At 33.1% G+C, this 20,211-nt stretch overlaps 2 protein-coding genes across 3 annotated transcripts; one reads left to right on the top strand and one right to left on the bottom strand.

Moving 5' to 3' along the window:
* Positions 1-1,107: 1,107 nt before the first annotated feature.
* Positions 1,108-5,755, top strand: LOC144849199 (uncharacterized). Of its 2 annotated transcripts, none has more exons than XM_078706245.1 (8): positions 1,108-1,246; positions 2,639-2,811; positions 3,071-3,272; positions 3,699-3,863; positions 4,249-4,503; positions 4,981-5,145; positions 5,251-5,392; positions 5,615-5,755. In XM_078706245.1, the coding sequence occupies exons 1-8, from the start codon at positions 1,231-1,233 to the stop codon at positions 5,715-5,717; spliced, it is 1,221 nt and encodes a 406-aa protein (XP_078562371.1). In that variant the 5' UTR covers positions 1,108-1,230; the 3' UTR covers positions 5,718-5,755. The 2 variants fall into 2 exon arrangements, with proteins under 2 accessions (XP_078562371.1, XP_078562370.1); XM_078706244.1 differs by lacking the exon at positions 1,108-1,246 and adding an exon at positions 1,747-2,430.
* On the bottom strand, positions 4,946-19,617 carry LOC144849204 (NSFL1 cofactor p47-like). Its single transcript, XM_078706258.1, has 9 exons — positions 19,383-19,617; positions 14,648-14,793; positions 13,897-13,986; positions 13,337-13,411; positions 12,823-13,083; positions 12,223-12,360; positions 11,750-11,884; positions 10,040-10,099; positions 4,946-6,488 (listed from the first exon to the last, which is right to left on the bottom strand). The coding sequence occupies exons 1-9, from the start codon at positions 19,488-19,490 to the stop codon at positions 6,356-6,358; spliced, it is 1,146 nt and encodes a 381-aa protein (XP_078562384.1). The 5' UTR covers positions 19,491-19,617; the 3' UTR covers positions 4,946-6,355.
* Between the last annotated feature and the right edge of the window lie 594 nt (positions 19,618-20,211).

Genomic DNA, 20,211 nt, shown 5'->3' with positions numbered 1-20,211 from the left:
AAAAAACACTAGGCCAGCCTATAGGCCTACTGTAATTTAAAGATGTATTGTCCCCACTAAAACATGAAAAATGAAGATTAATAAAATCAGACTTTAAATAGGCCAGTTTTCAGTTTAATAAAGTTTTTTCTCCTGTAAAAAAAACGCCCAAAACAATGATATCTCACTTAGCCTATAGGCCTAAAAAGACAAAAGAAACGTCAATTTTAACAACAACAAAAAACATTGTCTGACAGACAATTTAAGTATTTTTTATTTTAAATTACATTTTTTCTGGTAAATAATTTTTTTCGATCCAGTTTTTGGTCAATGATTATGTGACAATGGCATATTTAACAAAAAAAATTAAGAAAAAAATTGTTTAAGGGGACAATAACACCATGCATGGCAAAAAAAGAAACCCGCAGTAAATTTTGTTAAATTGCCGTGATGTTTTATTTTAAAGATGTATTGTCCCGTGAAGCACAAAAAATGAAGGTCAAAATATTCTAAATTTAAATTGGCCATATCCAAAGTAATATTAAAGTTTTCACTTTAAGTCGAAAATTCGAGCCAAAAACAACAACTTTACGTAATTAACAGGTAAATTAATTTGATTATATTTCGTCTGGAAAATCGTCGCGAGCGAAAATAAACAAAGATTTCAAACCACGATTATGCATTATGTATTGTTTATCAACTCGTCACGGTTGAGAAGGTATTTTCACACAGATCACGAGAAAGTTTTATGATTATACATATATGCCTACAGAGTAGGAAGAATCTGCATTATGACTTTGACTGGAAGTCAAAGTTATTTTTTGAACAAAAAAACGTCTGTATTTCATTTTTCCACTAATTTTTGGTGAAAGTTAATAACTATTATGATACTTCAAAATGACCCACTTTTTTCAAAATCGTTTTTTTTTAATTTTTTTTGGAATCAAATCAGTCAAAGGGACAATACATCTTTAAAATTGCCGTGATGTTTTTTAAATTTTTTACTTTGCGTGTTTTTTTGTGTTCGTATGTGTGGTCGGCTTTTCGAAAGCAGGCGCGGCCACCGTATTCATAATTGACGTGAATACTGTGACCGTACCCCTAGCAACAAACGAAAACATTGTACTACTCTACTAGGCCGGCCTATAACTCTGTATATCAAATTCAAAGATAGTGTTGCAATTAGCAACAGCAGCCGAGAGCTGAGAGACTCGGATCCTGCATGGACACTCTTTTATTTAAATAAATGTGATGGAAAGAAAAGAGGGTACTTTTATTTATAATATACCTAGGCCTAGGCCTAGTCTTTTTTGTTAAACCCTAAAAAAATGCTAAAGTCATCATGATGATTGTATCATGATGTTATGAATGAGTGAGTCTAGCCTAGGCCTAGCCTAGATGCTACTAGGCTAGGCCTAACTAGGCCTAGCCTAGCCTAGGTACCCAGCTAGAGCTAGGAGAGGCTGGGCCTAGTAGTAATAGCGCTAATGCACTTTGTCTAGGGCGGCCTAGGATTCCGGCGGCCTATTATATTTTTTTGTTTGATCTTTTTCTTGTTCTCCGTGCTTGTTTGTATCATTTATTAAGTGTTCTGATGAGTGATGTCCTTGTCGTACTGCATGTTGTGGGAGGTATAAAAATAAGGCCCTCTCATTAAACAAATAATTTAATTTAGTCCTAGGCCTAGCTAGGCTAATAATAAATTGAAACAATTCATTTCCTGTTTGGTTATAATTAATAGGGCCTAGGCTAGGGCCTAAAGGCCTACCTAGCTAGGCAGAAGGCCTTTCTTTGTTAGTATGATGATTGGGAATGCTCTCCATAACTAACAAAAAAATGATCATGAATTGATTGTGTTTATAGAGAGTATTGTTAGGCCTAGCCTGCTGCCGGACCTAGTTCTGTATTTGCTTACTCTGAATACAGTTATTCTTTGTAATGGTGGAAGTAAATATTTGAGCAGAAAGACCATGGCAACGCAGTGTACATTCTAAAATACTCTTATTATGCACTGGTATTGAAATGTTTAATCCAAGCAAGATGTTAATCAACTCAAAGTGTAACTTTATTATTACCAAGAATAAAGTCTGAATTGTATTTGTGTCAACCAAGGAATAAATATCACAAAAGTTTACAAGAATCTTGTTATGTATCGGTGAATTCATTGAGTAGTAAAGTACAGCTATTTTAATGAAACGATGGCATCAACCAAAAAGTCAGGAAATAAAATTGTTGTTCCATTAACTAAAAACCTGATGACAACAAACGAAAAGGTTTATCGAATGCTGAAGACACCAGAAGCACAGAAATCTTTAAATCTTAATGACAAAATGCCTTCGTTCTCATCTTTCTGTGTTGAGCATGTACATATAAGAGCAATGGATATGGCAACTTGCTCTAGGTTATCAATGCAATCAGGAGATAGTCTACAGGTGAATCCGTCAATTGCAGGTATCCTTGTTATGTTAATAATATTATTCACTTTCTCTGGTTTGTTATTGGTGAAACCATGGTTCAGAACGACATTAAATTATTTATGTACTGACAGTAGTCCACTACACGTCTTTTTTTTTTAAAATTAGTAATCTCAAGCCCACAGACCTATTATTAAGTCTATATTAAATAAAAAGAAACATATTTTTATCATACAACATTTTAGGTACAACTCTTGCCTTACTAGAAGCTGCAGAGAAGGGTGATTCAAACAAGGTACAACAACTATTGAAGGCAGAATACTTCAATGTGGATTACAAAAGAAATGAAGATTTTCGCACAGCTCTTCACAGAGGATGCCAATATGGCCATACTCAAGTAGTAAGGCAACTTTTAAAGGTAGTGTACCGTTACAAACAATTATTTAGTATACACAATCCAATCAGTATTCTCAACATTTTGACATGGAAAATAATTGAATGGCGATTAATAACATGGGTGCCTTAATTTTGTCTAAATACAATTACAGGATTAATTAAAGAGAGAATTAAATTTTAAATACTTATTGTTTTGTGTAATTATTGCATTTGTAACTACGGTAATTTCATTTGGATGTTAACTTATTAAAATGAAATATTTTTATTGAATATGTTGTCAGGGAGGTGCAGACCCCAACTTTAGAATGAGCTCTGGAAAAACTTTATTGCATGAAGCATGTGTTTTAGGTCACCATGATATTGTTTTGCTTCTATTGGACTATATTCAAGATGTAGATACAATTGATAACCAGGGCCAAAATGCATGTCATGTAGCCGCATATCATGGAGAGAATCGGTGCTTAGCAATGTTAGCTAACAAGGGTATGCAAATCATTCTCTTTTAAATAATAAATAAAATTAATAAATAATAAAATTAATAAATAAATAATAATAAAATGAAACTATTAATATCCTAAATATTATTATACAAGTAATGAATGTTTATAAGTTGGATGGTGAGAATATTATAGAGCAGTCAATATTTCATCTAATGAAATGTTCTCTCCATTCAACGAATGCAATACATTCATTACTTGTTTATAACAAACATGCCTACTGGCTTGAATGAATATTTATTCAATTTAAAATCATTGATAGTAATTATAGACATTGCGTACAACAGTACACAACATTGATTTCCTAACACGATTTTCAAAAATGCTCTTTGATAATTAAAATTCTACATTTTAATTAAAATTCCACATTTTATTTAAAAAATGAAATAACTATGGGTTTTATTATTCATAGGTGCTGATTGCGCACTTTTTGATGACAGAGGCCGGACACCAGCTCATCTAGCAGCGCAGAAAAATCATCCACAAATTTTGGAAAGCTTAAGTATACATGGTGTTGACATTGAAACTGCTGATGAGAATGGTAAAAGGCCATTGCACTATGCTGCTATGCAAGGAGGTAAAATTACAGAAAAGTGTCCAATTTACAATACTTAGCAATGTTCCTGAATATTGCTTCAGGTGATGCATGAGAAGCAATCAACAATATCATTATATTTGTAAGGAGTTATCATGAAAATGCCCAATATCTCTTGTCCAACTAGTCCCTGCCACAAGTACAGGTAATCCCAACTTTTAAAACATGCCAATTCTCATTTTTGTGTAGTTTCCATACAAAAAAATTATCTTACTGTATTAGCTTTGCCAGCAAGTAATTTTGAATGAGCATTCCATATGACAGCGGTATCATGAATATTTCAGATCCCAGGTCTTGCATTACAGAATAAATCACTTTGAATTATGGTTGCAATTTACAGTTTTAAATATATGATTTTTGTTTTCAGGGTTGGAATGTCTGGTTAAATTAATCCAATGTAATTGTGATGCATCGGTACATGATGCTTTAGGTTGTATTGCGGCACATTATGCTGCGGCTTACAATCATATTGAGTGTTTACGCTTTCTCATCAAGCATGGTGCTACATTTACAAGTGTTGATGCATCTGGAAAGACCTTAGCTCATTGGGCAGCTCAAAACGGTGCTACAACAACTCTACATTGGTTATTTGAAAAGGGTGCTGATCCGAATATCCAAGATGGTATGAACAAAATTGAAACTAGATTTAATTCATCACTATCTGAAGAATTATAGGTTACATTGATTGATTTTGTCAGAATCTTTAATTATTTATAGCATATGAAAAATAGGATCTTGCTAACGTAAATACAATAGCCGGTATGAAAAACCGATCAAAGATCCCTCTGTGTATAATGTCATAAACCACCTTGTTACATAATAATAAAGACATGTGTATAATCTATACAATAAGAAATAAAATTGAACAAACAATATGAATGTACAAAAAAATGTTATTTTGATTTCTTGGGTTATAATAATGCATATAACCTAATTATTGTTGAACTGGTATTATGGTATCATCAATGTTATACCAAGCAAACAATGTAAATTGTAATATCTACACACAGATCTATTTCAAATGTACTTTTTGTTTGAACTGTATTATAAGCCACTGAAATTAAAACCTATTTCCACAATCTTTTTTATATTTATATAGACAATGGAAATACTGCTGGACACTTAGCAGCTGCAAATGGACATGCAAAGTGTTTTAATTGCTATCTTCACCACAGTGGTTGTTTAGAATTAACTAATAAACGTGATGAGAAAACTATCGACATTGCAAGAAGATTTGGACATCCATTTTTAATAAGCAGAGCATGTAAGTTGAGGCTATTTTAAAATAACCCAGGACAGATGACAGATTATTACTGGTTGTTGTGGACTTTCACAATAATGTAAATATACTGTATTTACTATATTTCAGGTAGTAATGATATTACTTGTGTACATTGTCAAGATAAATCAGATATGATTAACTGGGAAAAAAATCATCAACCAACTAGAGTACAAAGATCAATGGCCAGCATACATAGTAACTCATACAAAACCACGCTTCCAGACAAACAGTACGTTATTTTATAATACTATACACTATAAATTGTTTTATAAAACAAAAAATAATAAATGTACTGTATTCGTTGAATGGTAAGAGTATTTTTATAAATTTAAACTCATGAAATAATTTTGACCATCCAACTTCAACTCCAAAAAATGTACACTTTTTTTTTTTAAATCTTAAATTGTCATCGGTTTTTATTCATAATATAGTATATTTTGATTATTTCCAGAAAGCTGCCAAAAACTAGAAAGAAAGTTTCAAAGAAAGAGAAATATAAACATGAAATTGAGCTACCAAAAAGAGACTTGGCTACACGTTATTTCACTGCCTAATATTATACAAATAATGAATGTTTATCAGTAATAATGGCACGAGGTGAATAATGAAAGGTTATATTTCAATGAGGCAAAGCCGAATTGAAATATAACCTATCATCATTCACGTCATGCCGTTATTTGTACCATTACACAACTATAAAACATTCATTACTTGTCATTTGAAATTGCACAAAAGGACAGTGCGCCTGCTAACACATTGATGCAGCTGGTTGCAACATTCAAGAAAGTTCACATCAAACAATGTAGAAGTATCAGGATCATCCAGCAATTGCTTTTATTTAATGTAATTCATTGTTACAGACTAAAATGTGAACAATCATCACAATGTGGCATTCCCAGAACATGCATTCAACAGCCTAAATAAAATGTTTTTATGCACCATATTACTGGATACCAACATTTAGTTGTATATAACAGCTTTTTGTAATTTTGCACAATTCCTACAGAAAACAAATATTTATATACTATAAGTTAAGCAGAGTAAATTCTTGCAAAGTAGTGTAGTGTTACCCAATTATTTTAGCATGTAAATTGACTAAAAAATTATCTGTTTTGAATAAATGCAATTTCCATGTGAAGCACAATTTTGTGAACATCAAGAGAATAGTTGCTACACATTTTGCAATGAACGGTTATCGGAGTCTCTGTACAAGCACTGCATTTTGCAACTTGGCATCTTCTATTGTTTCATTATCCACTCTGTACTCCTTATTTGGAAATGTTGTCATTAAAGCAAAGTTTTGACCAGCATATTGAGGACGTGATCTGTAATAATTTTACTACTTAAGAAAAACACTTTTAAAATATGGTATTTGTGTTGCATACAAACATGACAATAGAAGTGCAACTTAAATATGAATCATAATATACAAAGTTAATAAATAAAAGTATATTTTATCTGCTACACTGTAGTATCTTCTTTCACTATATTATACCTACATTCTAAAATATTATTATACTGTAGTACATATTATTAACAATTCCTAAGGAGAAAAAATAATAAAATCGTTGTGCGCTAAAATTACAATTTTCCATGTACTGCACTTACTACACAAAGCCTCTTAGCGCTTCACATTATTACCCAATCATCAAACACATCTGGAAACATACTGTACTAACATGATGTTGCAGCCAGTAATCAGCTCAGTTGTGTTTTGATGAGGCAAACGTAAGTAAAGTATCTTGCCTAAGAAATACAAACAATGCAACAAGCTTTGGATTTTGGTTCTCGCACACAATAGTCCAACGCACTGCACCACACACCGTGGTCAGATTTAAGTATTTTTAAATTTCATAGCTATCCTCATCACCAAAACCCAGAAATTCTATAGAACCATCATCGGTATCATCAAATAAAAGAAGTGTTAGATCATTTTTCATTTCTTTTTTGGGTTGTGGGTGCTGTGCAAATTCTCTACAAACTATCACTTTGCTGGCCTCTGAACCATCTAATGCATTTGAAATTCCACACTTCAAAAACATCTTTTTAATTTTTTCTTCCGATACAGATTTCCAGGCTTCACTAACCCAGTTTATTACTTGACATCTTGATGGAGCCATCATAATTGCATCAGTTGTCTTCTCTTTATTAGCCAAAACCCATGTTTTCCAAAGTTTATCCAACTTATTTGTGAATGCCATGTTTACACAAGCATCCATCATTCTAGAAATAGAAGTACAGCCACCAGGTATACAAACTGTTTCAATGTTGGCATCTTCCAACAACTTGCATGTTGTAGTTGCATTGTAAGAATTAGGTCTATCCAATATCACTAACAAAGGTAGACTTTCATCAAACTCTCTTAAAGCATCGAGTCTACTAAGCAACCACTTACTTTGAATGTGTTCATTAGAAGAAGCTCCTACTCTAACATTAGAAGGCAAGCAAAAGTCTGCTTTAATTGAGGGAGGAATATCTCCATTTTGTTTTTTGAAAATAATACATGCAGGTAGTTTGCAGCCATCAGCACATACACACAAACAAACTGAAAATCCCCTTTTCTGTATTGTCAGTTTTTCATTGTCATTGCTTGCTTCTATCAGCTCTTCACCTTCACCTCCATCAACATGTTGTAATACCTGTGTTGATAACTCCCCCTTTTTATTAGCATGTATAAATTCATCTCTGATGTCACCAACATGTATTAACTCATTTCTGCCATCATCTGTGGACAACACTTTGATTAAACCTTCATTTCCAGATGTAGTTAACACTTTCATTAAATCTTCACTGCTTGTTGGTTCAAATTGTAGTAAATCTTCGGCAACATCTATTAATGGCACCTGTATTAATTCTCCATCAGTTGCACTTGCTATTGTCTGCTTTACTCTCTGTTCCTGTGAGGTTTCAATCATACTATTAAAACGAACAACAATTTGGTGCATATTTACAATTTGATGTGTGGATAAATGTAGATTCTTCCGCTTTTTAATGATTGTTCTTTGAAATAGTAACATTTCTTCCTGAGAATCATCTGTACAATGTTCATTAGATCCTGATTGCATTGTTACATTGGATCGGGTCTTCCATCTCTTCAACCAGCCATTTGATGCAGTGAAATTATTAATATTCAGTTCCTTAGATATTTCAAAGGCTTTTTTCTGTAGCATAGAATTAGTGACTACTATTCCATTACTACGCTGTTGCTCCAAGAACACTAGTAGTTTTTGGTCCATTTCGCAACTCAGTGGTTTTTGACCACAACTTATCTTTTTCTTTTTCTTTAAACCTGATGCACCACAAAGAAGAAGCAACTCTTGGTAATTTCGGTCCCACTCACGGATACATTTTCTGTCACATCCAAAAAGCATAGCTGTTGATGCTTGGCTTGAATTATTTTCTCGATGCCACTGTATAATATCAACCTTTTCTTGCATTGTCCAAGACTTCCTTTTGACAGGAACATGCTCTGATTTGTCTTTGTTATCTCTTTTATTAGGTGACTTTTTTTCTTTATTTTTTGCCAAATTTTCCTGAGAGAACATCTTTTTCCCATTCATCTTTCTGTACTCAGTTAAGAAAACCAATTCTTATACTTTCACCAAGGAAACTGATAAGGGGGATTCTATTCCTGTTTAGCTGTAACCTTATAATATCAGCGAATGGCAAATAGTGAAGTAGCACAGTGAAAAATATATTTCATATTTACTCTACAACTCAAATTTGTTTGTGGAATGAAAAACAATAATCCTCCTCACCAAATATTAAGTATCTTACTTACTTACAATGGCCATTGCAGATACAACAAAAAAAACTTGCAGAACTACCTAACTTCAATCTCTAAATAGCCAACTAACGAATTGTGTTCAAGTAACCCTTTTACACTGCCAGAAAATATGCAAATGTAACACAGATCAGCAACACACAAATGAGAAATTGTTGGCCAGCATAAAATTGACTAAATGAAAGTGGTTAATGAAGCAAAATGCAATTAGCGTCAAATTAACCTGATGCATTCTCATGTTCACAATGTACTGTAGACAGTCGTTCTTTAGATATAAATCCGATTTGTTGGCATTAAGACAAATTGTAGTAGACTGGAAAAATTTGTACCTTTAGCAGGTGTAAGAAAATAGTATTAGAAGATTAGAAATCACTTTTTAAAAGAAAATTTGTCCGGATTTGTTTTCAGTTCGGCAGTGTGAAAGGGGTATAGTATACTGTATGATAATTTAAAAATTGATATATAGGTTTGGCAGTTAATGTGTTTACATTCTCAATTTAATGTACAATAGAAATACCAATGCTGTTATAGTGATACATGTTATATACAGTTAAATATTATTTATTTTCATTATGATATTGAAGATGTATTGTTTGCAAAACACAAAAAATAATGAATAAAAACAAACTTTAAATAGGCCATTTAAGTAAAATAAATACATGCAGAAAAAAAACATAAAGAGTTTGCTTCTAAAAAATACCGTTGTCTGGAAGCCTGTTGATTATATTTGTCTTGAAGTTACAGTTTATTGGGTAAATACTTTAACAAAACTTTTGTAACAAATATTTTTGTGCGACAATACATCTTTAATAATACTATGTTCATACCTATATATCTATCGATCAAATCAATAATAGTAATCAATTCACAATACAACTCAATCAATAGTGGCAAATATAATACACAGTTCAACACTATAAATACAACACTTAATTGGCTTATCAACATGATTTCAACAGGTCTAGTTTAGCAGTTCCTTGTCTGTAGTGTCAATGAACTAAACTAAGCCATAGACCCTAACATTAATTCATTTTCATTATTAGTTCAAAGTATATTACAGTATATAATATTTAATAATTCAGTAAAGGATACGCAACAATGAAATTCCTGATATTTCCTAATGTGTGAGTATTATTGAACTTCCCAACAAGTCTGTTGAACAAATTAAACAAACACTTTATTAGTTTAATTAATTAATCATCATCTGATAATTCAATGAGTTTAAAACCTTCTTAGTACATAACACCCGCCGCCAGTATCCCCCTATACTCACCAACCTCCACCCCTCTTCAATAACACCCCACACTCTTTTTAAAAAACAAATTCTTCAATTCAACTTTAGCTTCAAAATGAAAGGGGTATACATAGTTATGATAGGCCTATGGTTTAAGTACGTTGTAAACGGTGTAAATGAATAGGTGTCATATTGGCTTAAAATATCTAATTTTGATACTGCGGCCCTCAGTCCTTTTTCTCCTCTCACCATCCCAGCCACAATCAACAAACCTTAACTTTTCCCAGTACAATTCCAATTATGTTGTACTTCTATTACCTCCAAATTCCAGTATCTCCACCCTTCCCCCTCCCAACACACCCCGTTCTTGGTGATGTGTTTAAGACATGTGTTAAGCCATTACTCCCAACCCATAACCCCTCAGTGGCAGTTTTCAAACGTAGTTTGTACATTACATTTTGCCATTGATTTTTGTTTTTCATAACTTCTGTAGTAGATTTCATTAATTTTGATGAACTTTGATTGCACATTAACGACGAACGTGCATGTTAAACTTTAATAATCGTGTGCTAAAAAAGGGTAATTTAATATAAATTTGTGCAAAAATATACCTATTTTTAATCAGTTATAGCTCCTCAGATGGCTGATGACCTCCATTTTTTAAATTGTATTATGGAAGCCAATGAGTTGTAGATATCAATTCATGTAAAATGTATATCTACCAAAATTGCTATCTTTATCTTACACATTTTGATGACGTCGTCATGTTAAAAATTGGATTAAAACATGGGCCTCGTAATTTCATCTACAGTATGCTATACTGTATATAACATATACAGTGTATTCCGTAAATACTTTTATGCTTTATGACACAAAATAGGTACAATTCAGCACTGTAAACGTATTTAATTCATGTCATAGGATAGCACAATAATTGTAGGCGTTCATATTTTAACATGTTGCGTTTGAGTGACAGTTCAAATCTAGTTTATATTTGTTTTTTTATAATACATTAGATGTCACATTTATTTGTGTTTTTATTACTCTGTAGTGGTAATTATGTCAACGAATGGCTAAACAATCCTAGGCCTAGCTAGGCTAAGTGCTTAGGCCTAGGCTAGGACCGATACCATTACAAAAGCCAGGCAACTGAAACTGCTAATTCTGTTTTCCACATTCCACATCTTGTAGATTTGTTCCCATTAATTAATCAAAATCATATAAACAATCTAAAAATCGATCTCCAAAAATTTGAGTGTTCAATGTTGTTGAAAATAGGTGGCGCGAATTTCGTGTTCAGAATCACAGTAATTTTTTTCTATATGCGAAAATAATTTGTACGCGAAAAATAGAGAAAAAATTACAATTCAATGATCGTTTTATAGTGCGTACTATTGCACACTATGTGACCCACAATCTTCCAATCAAATGACAGGAACTTATTTAGATGTTATATAATATGGCATATGGAAGACTCACAATGTAGATTTATGTATGTGGCATACACATTTGTGTAATAAGGCCTTGGATTTACTGATGTAAAAAAATATATTGGGGTTTGATATTACCTAGATCCATCAGCTAATCTTAACTGGATACTTGTGTGTGGTTGAGATGTGTCTACTTGTACTGCTTGTTGGCCTACAGATCCTGAGCTTGATGAAGCTGCACTGCTGGGCGTAGATATCACATTTGGTGCTGGACTATAAACAATGAATAATGTGAATGAATAGAACAGACACACTTTACATTTCAAAAGGGCTGCAAAATGTACCAACTAAACCAATATAATTCAGAGAGGATTATCAAACCATGATTGAATTAAATTTTTTTAATATATTAAGAAATTTAATCCACATTTTTATCAATTTGCAGTTAAATTTGATTGTGTACAACACTTATGTGACACTAAAAAGAACAAAAATAATTGTTTCTAGACATGGAATTAAGAATTTGTTTTTGTTTTTACTCTTCCCACCTTTTGAATATAATGAATGTTTTTTTCATAGTTTATATTCAGATATGAGTGACTTTTCTGTACCTTCCTAGCAAATTACCGACACCAGAAAATGCTTTGACTTTGGGCTTAGGAGCTGTATACTCCTCTTCTCTATGATCTTCCATATCTAGGTGAACTTCACCACCCTTTGCCTGTTGTAAAAGTTCATGTGGTATTTCCCTATTTAAAAAGAAAATAAAGAAATATTGTTTAATCAAATGTGATTAAATATGTAAAAAATGTGTGAAAACTTTAATAAACTCAATGAAAAAAAATTGGGTTTTTTTTCATAAATTGTATATACTGTATTCATATGTCATTTAACCAATCACACTGTTCACCTGCCATCCAACCTGCTCCTCCTCCTGCCACCCTTTGCTGCTGGCTATCAGGATTGTTGTACATCATGAAATTAATGAGGCAACATTCAAAAGCCAGTTTATTATTCCTATATTGCAATCAATCATGGACACACATATTTAAATACTGAAATTTATAATTACTGAACTGAAATTTATATTACTGAACAGGATCAACAATTTAATAAATATAAATAAACTACAATAAACCCTTTCCTGTACTTGTCTTAGAACTAGGTTCTAGACCTAGGTTCAGCTGTAAATCTGACAAAAACAACTATACCCTTTGCTTATACTTCCAAGGAATGTTGCATTTTTTTTATCTTTGTAATCACGCAACTCTTCATCGTTGACGGTAAATCCATTTTTCCAAAGCTTAACTTTACAGTGCATTTCTTTTTCTTCTTTTTTCAATGTCTGTCCATGTACAGTTTGACTTGGTTGATCTTCTGTGTCTCCTAATCTGTAGCCTACTCCAGCAAAATTCCTTGGTTTTGAAGCCATGATAGGATTGCTACCAGCAGATACTTCCTCCGCTCCATGTCTGTGACATTTTAAATAGTAAAAACATTATAGTTCAGGACATATTAGAACTGTGAAATATTTACTTTAAATTACAGTTAGTGTTATAGAATACCATTATTGTAAACCTTTATTCAACTAATCTGTAGCTGCCATCTTGAATTGAATATGGAAAAGTAGCCCATACAAAGGCAGAACACAGAATACTCTTCTGCCCAACTTAATTGTACTGAACACTTTAAAACTAGGAAAACGGTAATTTAATAATGTCTTACTCTTTAGCTTTTTTAAAAAGGTTGTCTACTATTTCACTTGTTTTCTTCTTTTTTGGTCCAACAACCTGCTGTCCACTGAAGCCAAAGTGCACAAATATATTATTGACAACAATATCCAAAAACACACACACACATAAAAAAATACATTCTTTATATTATAATTGAAAAATAATTCATCATTAATCATCAAATTATTATTAAGTTAAATTCTAACTTATACCCTGATGAGACATTTTGGTCGTGGAAGGCCGCTGAAGGCAGCATTTCGCGACTTTGAATAAATTTAATAAAAACGTTTCATGAAGGTTATAAAAATTGCTAGGCTCTGATAAAATAGATATGAAGTGCAATTATTCACAGGAAAAGACTGTTTACATAGTAACTAATAGTTTTATGGTTAATTACGATAAAAAGAGAAAAACAATGCACTAGCTAAGTAGCTCAAATGTCCTCTCGTGTACGGTCTTAGGCCTAGCTTACAGTACCTACTGTAGGCTTAGTTTTGTAGGCCTAGCTTGTAAACATAAATTAATATTATATATTTTAATAAGACACTTTACCTATGATCTGAGCCACCTGCATAAAAGCGTTGTCCTTCATCGTCCTCATCAGTGTTTTGGTTTTTCTTCATGTCATTGACTGTCACAACCCTGAAATTAAAAATATGAAACTTCTAGTGACTGTTTATGCTGCAAGTTAGTTTAGCATGTTAAAAAACCACATTAATTGTCATGTCAGCAAAAACAAATTACACAACTAATTATCGTTTTTAAAATATACATACAAGTTAAAAACATGCAATCGATTGCATGTTAGAACTCATTTAACCAGTTAAGCTGTTATGGGTCAACTACTATAGTACTTTGCAAACCCTAAGACCCACTTAGTCAATTCTAGAAGTGATAACTTAGATTCTGTTAATATCACAAACATGCCATTCCAACCTTTTATGGGTGTGCGGTTGTCACAAAAACATCAATTTTAGTGGATGATGACTTTGGGCATTTGACGTAATGCACAATTTACATTTAGGTTGTTGCAAAAGCTCCCTAACAAATAGATGTCAACCACCCACATATTGAAACAGATCAAAACAAATTTAGCAGAAATTGTGTATTGTATAAACAATACACAAATCTATTTTGTAAATAAATTGTTATTTGATGTTATGCAGCAGAAGAAATTATATCATGTTTATTTGATAATTCTAATTAATTTTGTTTTATCATGTCACCCATAATCATCCAATAAAATGACAGGAATCTATTTAGGTGTTATATATTAGGATTTAGTAAATCAAAGCTGATGTACCTATTCGACTTGGGTCTTGAAGTTATTGGATTTGATACAGGAGGAGTAGCATCTACAATGTCAGGTTGTGGACGTTGAATAGCGGCCGAATCATCGACAACGTCCATTGAAGTATCATCTTCTTCGTAAAAACTTCCAAGCGCAACCTATGTAATTATTAAAGCAACATTCTTTATTATAGAGAAATCATATTAACATAAATATTAGTAACCATTAGTGATTTTATCATCAGTCTTTTTTATTTTGTGTCAAATCAACCAATATTCTGAAAATGTCACAGATTTGGCTTGAATTTTGTTTTAGATTGCCTCTATACTGAACATGCACAAAGTGTTAGCACCCAATTCCAAGTTGTTTTAAAGATGTATTGTCCCATGAAACACAAAAAAAATGAAGGTCAAAATATTCTAAATTTAAATTGGCCATATCAAAGTAATATTAAAGTTATTCACTTTAAGTCGAAAATTCGAGTCAAAAACAACAATTTTACGTAATTAAAAGCTAAATTAATTAATTACATTTCGTCTGGAAAATCGTCACGAGCGAAAGTAAACAAAGATTTCAAACCACGAGTATACATTATGCATGATGCTAATTAGGATTGTTTACAACTCTTCACGGTTGAGAAGGTGTTTTCACACAGATCGCGAGGAAGTTTTATGAGTATGCATACAGAGTAGCCAAATAAGTGCGTTGCATTATGAGGTATGTTTTGATTGAAAACTTTGACTGGAAGTCAAAGTTATTTTTTGAACCAAAAAACGTCTGTATTTCAGTTAAATGATTTTTTTTTCGACTAATTTTTGGTGAAAATTAATAACTATTATGATACTTCAAAATGACCCACTTTTTTTCGAAATCTTTTATTTTTTAGTTATCCGCATTCATTATTTTTTTGGAATTTGACAAAGGGACAATACATCTTTAAAATATAGCCCATTGAGGACAGGGTACAATGATCTTCAGAATTTGCAAAAATTGAGTATTTATATATTTTGCACTTCAAGATACAAAGCTGTAAATTGGTATCGATTGTCACTTCTTACCAAATAATGCAAATCTGATCTCAAAATACATGTATTTCATATACTTTTCTATTTAATTGCTACTGAAAACTTTTATATGACTTTTGTATGACTTAAAATTATGATAATTTTTTGTATGATAAAAGTATGTATGTTTGTAACAGTATTTACAGTCCTATAAAAAATAATTCTAAAGTTCTGTTTTACATAATTGAATTTTTTTATTTGTTGTGATAAAAGCATATACTAGATGTGTCAAAGAATATAAGATGACACAGGAATTCAAACATTTTAGTTCATTATATAATAGACAGCAAAAGGATGGAGGGTTGCCTGACTGTTGCCCATTAAAACCCTTGTATATAATCTTGTATCAAAAAGCTATAATTTTCTGCAAAGTCAAGTAGAACAATGGTACTGTCAAAGAAAAGATTCTCCTTGAGTTTACGAAGATATGTAGATTGAGACTTTGTGATCAAATGATGTTGTTGAAGTCCATCAAATGCATCAACAACCTTCTCTATAAATTCTTGTAGTGGATGTTGGAGAGTAGCAAGCAATGGCTGTTTGGTCAGTACTCCCTGAATGTTATTATTTCTTGTAGTGGATGTTGGAGAGTAGCAAGCAATGGCTGTTTGGTCAGTACTCCTTGAATGTTATTATTTCTTGTAGTGGATGTTGGAGAGTAGCAAGCAATGGCTGTTTGGTCAGTACTTCTTGAATGTTATTATTTCTTATAGTGGATGTTGGAGAGTAGCAAGCAAAGGCTGTTTGGTCAAGTACTTCTTGAATGTTATTATTTCTTGTAGTGGATGTTGGAGAGTAGCAAGCAATGGCTGTTTGGTCAGTACTCCTTGAATGTTATTATTTCTTGTAGTGGATGTTGGAGAGTAGCAAGCAATGGCTGTTTGGTCAGTACTTCTTGAATGTTATTATTTCTTGTAGTGGATGTTGGAGAGTAGCAAGCAATGGCTGTTTGGTCAGTACTTCTTGAATGTTATTATTTCTTGTAGTGGATGTTGGAGAGTAGCAAGCAATGGCTGTTTGGTCAGTACTCCTTGAATGTTATTATTTCTTGTAGTGGATGTTGGAGAGTAGCAAGCAATGGCTGTTTGGTCAGTACTCCTTGAATGTTATTATTTCTTGTAGTGGATGTTGGAGAGTAGCAAGCAATGGCTGTTTGGTCAGTACTCCTTGAATGTTATTATTTCTTTAGTGGATGTTGGAGAGTAGCAAGCAATGGCTGTTTGGTCAGTACTCCTTGAATGTTATTATTTCTTGTAGTGGATGTTGGAGAGTAGCAAGCAATGGCTGTTTGGTCAGTACTCCTTGAATGTTATTATTTCTTGTAGTGGATGTTGGAGAGTAGCAAGCAATGGCTGTTTGGTCAGTACTCCTTGAATGTTATTATTTCTTGTAGTGGATGTTGGGAGAGTAGCAAGCAATGGCTGTTTGGTCAGTACTCCTTGAATGTTATTATTTCTTCAAAGTTTGTTTCATTTTCATTACATATCAAATAAGTGGTCAACAATAGTAGCTTTACCTGGACATCGGTCACACAATATCCAATTAGCAATTGCTAATACTAAAAGTTTGACATTTTGGTGAATTTGACAGACTCAAACAGAACTTACCTCTGCAGCTGTTAACCGCCGATACACATCATTTTGGTCAGAGTTCACAAATTTTGGAAAAACTAACTTTGTCATCAGGATTTTTTACTGGATCGGCTAGACGTTCGCTAAATTATGTTTAGAAGTTGACCTAGGCATATACTGTATACTAGTTTAATTGAGGTTCACCGTGTAGTGCCATCATGCCTTTACCGTGGGAAATTTCTATTTATCTTCACCGTCGAGTAGATAAAAACATGCACAATGAAAAGTGTCAGATGAAATTGGTCGCGCTTGAAATCGTTCGCGATAAAATCAACATCCGGTATTTTGTATGGAGCGCCGCTACATATGCTTTTTATCATATTAGTTACGTTTGATATCGGTCGCGTTTTATTTTGGTCACGCTAATTTGTATGGGACGCACTAGATACATTTTTAATGAAAACGCTAATTATGTTTTTAGTTAATTTTGAATATAGAATTTACTAATACTACTAACATTTTTTTTTACCTCGATCGTTATTATTTTTTAAGTAAGGTAAATATAAATATTTATCTCATTATTTATAAATAATTTGTGTTTTCATTTTATCTTACAGGTGTCAATGAATAATTTCTATGTGTTCGTTTAGAAAGTGTTATTGAATATTGTTTAAGTTTTTGAAAAGATTGGCTTGCCACTGTTTAAAGTTTTGAAAATGTTGAAATAATTTAATAGTTAAACAAGTAGACGCGCCTATTGCATATTTTTTAATCACAGTTAATTACGAAACTCGTTCTATACCTGCAAGTGGATACCAGCTCAATGAGGTTTATGCAATAAAGGAAGATGATGTATGACGATGATTTTTACGTTCGATATCCGCCACTCTGACGTGAGCATGGTTTTAGGATAATAATAATAAAATATATAGATAATATTCCGTTACAAATCAATCTACCGGGCCTATACAGTAGGACTATGATGTACAATGACAGGCCTAGATTTGAGAATAATAATGGATGAATAATAAAGGTGGACACAATTTTCTCAAAGAGGTAATCTTGCACTGATATTTTAAACATTTAGATTTACGAACGGCGTATGGATGTGAGACACTGAATTGTACTTAATTACAGTACATTAAATGATTATTACAAATGAAGAAATAAAAGATATTCAAATTAAAAACTATAGTATCGCCGACGTATATACATAATGCACATGTCAATTGTATGACCCACTATACGACCCCCGGGAGAGGTGCGTCATTTGTCCGATGTGCGTCATACCTTATAAATACCATGATGCACCCATGCGTCAATAATGTGACTTACCTTTAGGTGACCATGACGCACCCATTTTGACGCACTGTGACCATGTTTTTTATGATATTTTGGGTGGTAAAGTGACGGACATTGACACACCATTGGTCATTGATTTGACGTACCATCTAGGTTTTTTGACGCACCCCTGCGTCAGTAATTATTTGTAAATGACGCACCCATGACGCACCTCTCCCGGGGGTCGTATAGTGGGTCATACAATTGACAAGTGCATAATTATATAGGCCTACATCGTTTCACCATGGAACTAGGTTTCAGAAAAACAGGTGAAAAATAAAAAAAAATAGCGCCGACCGCTTTCAAACGCGACCGATTTCATCAAACATATAGCTCTAGTGGCGCGCCATACAAAATACCGGAAGTTGATTTTATCGCGACCGATTTTATCGTAAACCAATGAAAATGATTAACATTAAAAAATGTTATTTATATACGCAGCAGGTAAATGTTTTTTAATTGGGTAATCTCTCCCATAGGCCTAGCCTACTCCTACACTCTTTTGTCAGTTTTTTTTTATTGATTTCAGGTTCATTTTTGGATTTTCCGATGTTAAAATATAAGTTAGGCTAGGCTACTTCTCCACTTTTATTTCATTGGCTGTTTAGGAGGACTCTTACTAATATTAATATTATCTAGGTAGCTAGGCCTACCTATGCATTGTCTTCCCATTGTAGAGGCCCACATCGTGGGTAAGTGGATCCTTAAAGAGGCCTCTAGACTCTAGGCTAGGCCTAGTTAGTAGGCTAGCCGGCTCGCTTGCTTTCATACCTGTAATTGCCATCCTGATGATTCGAGGTAAAACTCAGCCCTCATTGAATCTACACCAGTTATATTAGCGAACTCGGTAATCATGTGCTTATTCTCTTCACTTGCCATAATTGGTGCCTTATATACCTCTTGAAAGTAGTGAATTTAAATGGAGAAATCGCTACCACTTTAGTTAGAGGGATCCAGTTAGAGTAGGCTACCTAGCTAGGCCTATACAGCTACACATTCATCATTTAACAAAACAAATCCGGCCAACCGTACCACCACCAATGATATGGAACGCCGATTGAGTATAAACAAGAAATATTTCTTACAAAAAATGCTGCTCGACATTTTAAAATTAATCATTGTTCTTTCTTCAGATATATTTATGATTAATTATTAAAAAGATGTACTTTAATCGCAAAAAGATCAAATCAAAGATAGTTCTTTAATTATGATCAATTTTGTGTGTGTGACCTCAACCTGTGGCATGCAACTGAATACCCTCTACTAGAGACAACCGTCGTGACTTCACGGCAGTACAAGTGAGAAAATTCTGCCCTGTCTGTTGATTCGCGTCAACCAATCAAAGGGCGAGAATCCAAAATCGTTCAACCGTGAGCCCTCATAGACTCTCTTTTCCCAGACGTTTTTTGGGTCCAGCAGCTGGGATCTGAACTGTCAGCCTTAGATACTATAACTGCTGCTTGCTTTAGCTTCTGAATGAGTAGTCCTCATGGGACGTAGCTGGCTAGAGCAGCAGCGTGAAAAAAAGTCACAAAATAAACATGAGTATTCATTAGTCATATCCATAAGGTGTGACGTAAGAATTGATCTAACTACAATT

Source organism: Antedon bifida, chromosome 7, assembly GCF_963402885.1.
Source record: "Antedon bifida chromosome 7, ecAntBifi1.1, whole genome shotgun sequence".
In the NCBI taxonomy this organism is placed as follows: domain Eukaryota; kingdom Metazoa; phylum Echinodermata; class Crinoidea; order Comatulida; family Antedonidae; genus Antedon; species Antedon bifida.
This window is presented reverse-complemented; position numbering and strand designations above follow the sequence as displayed.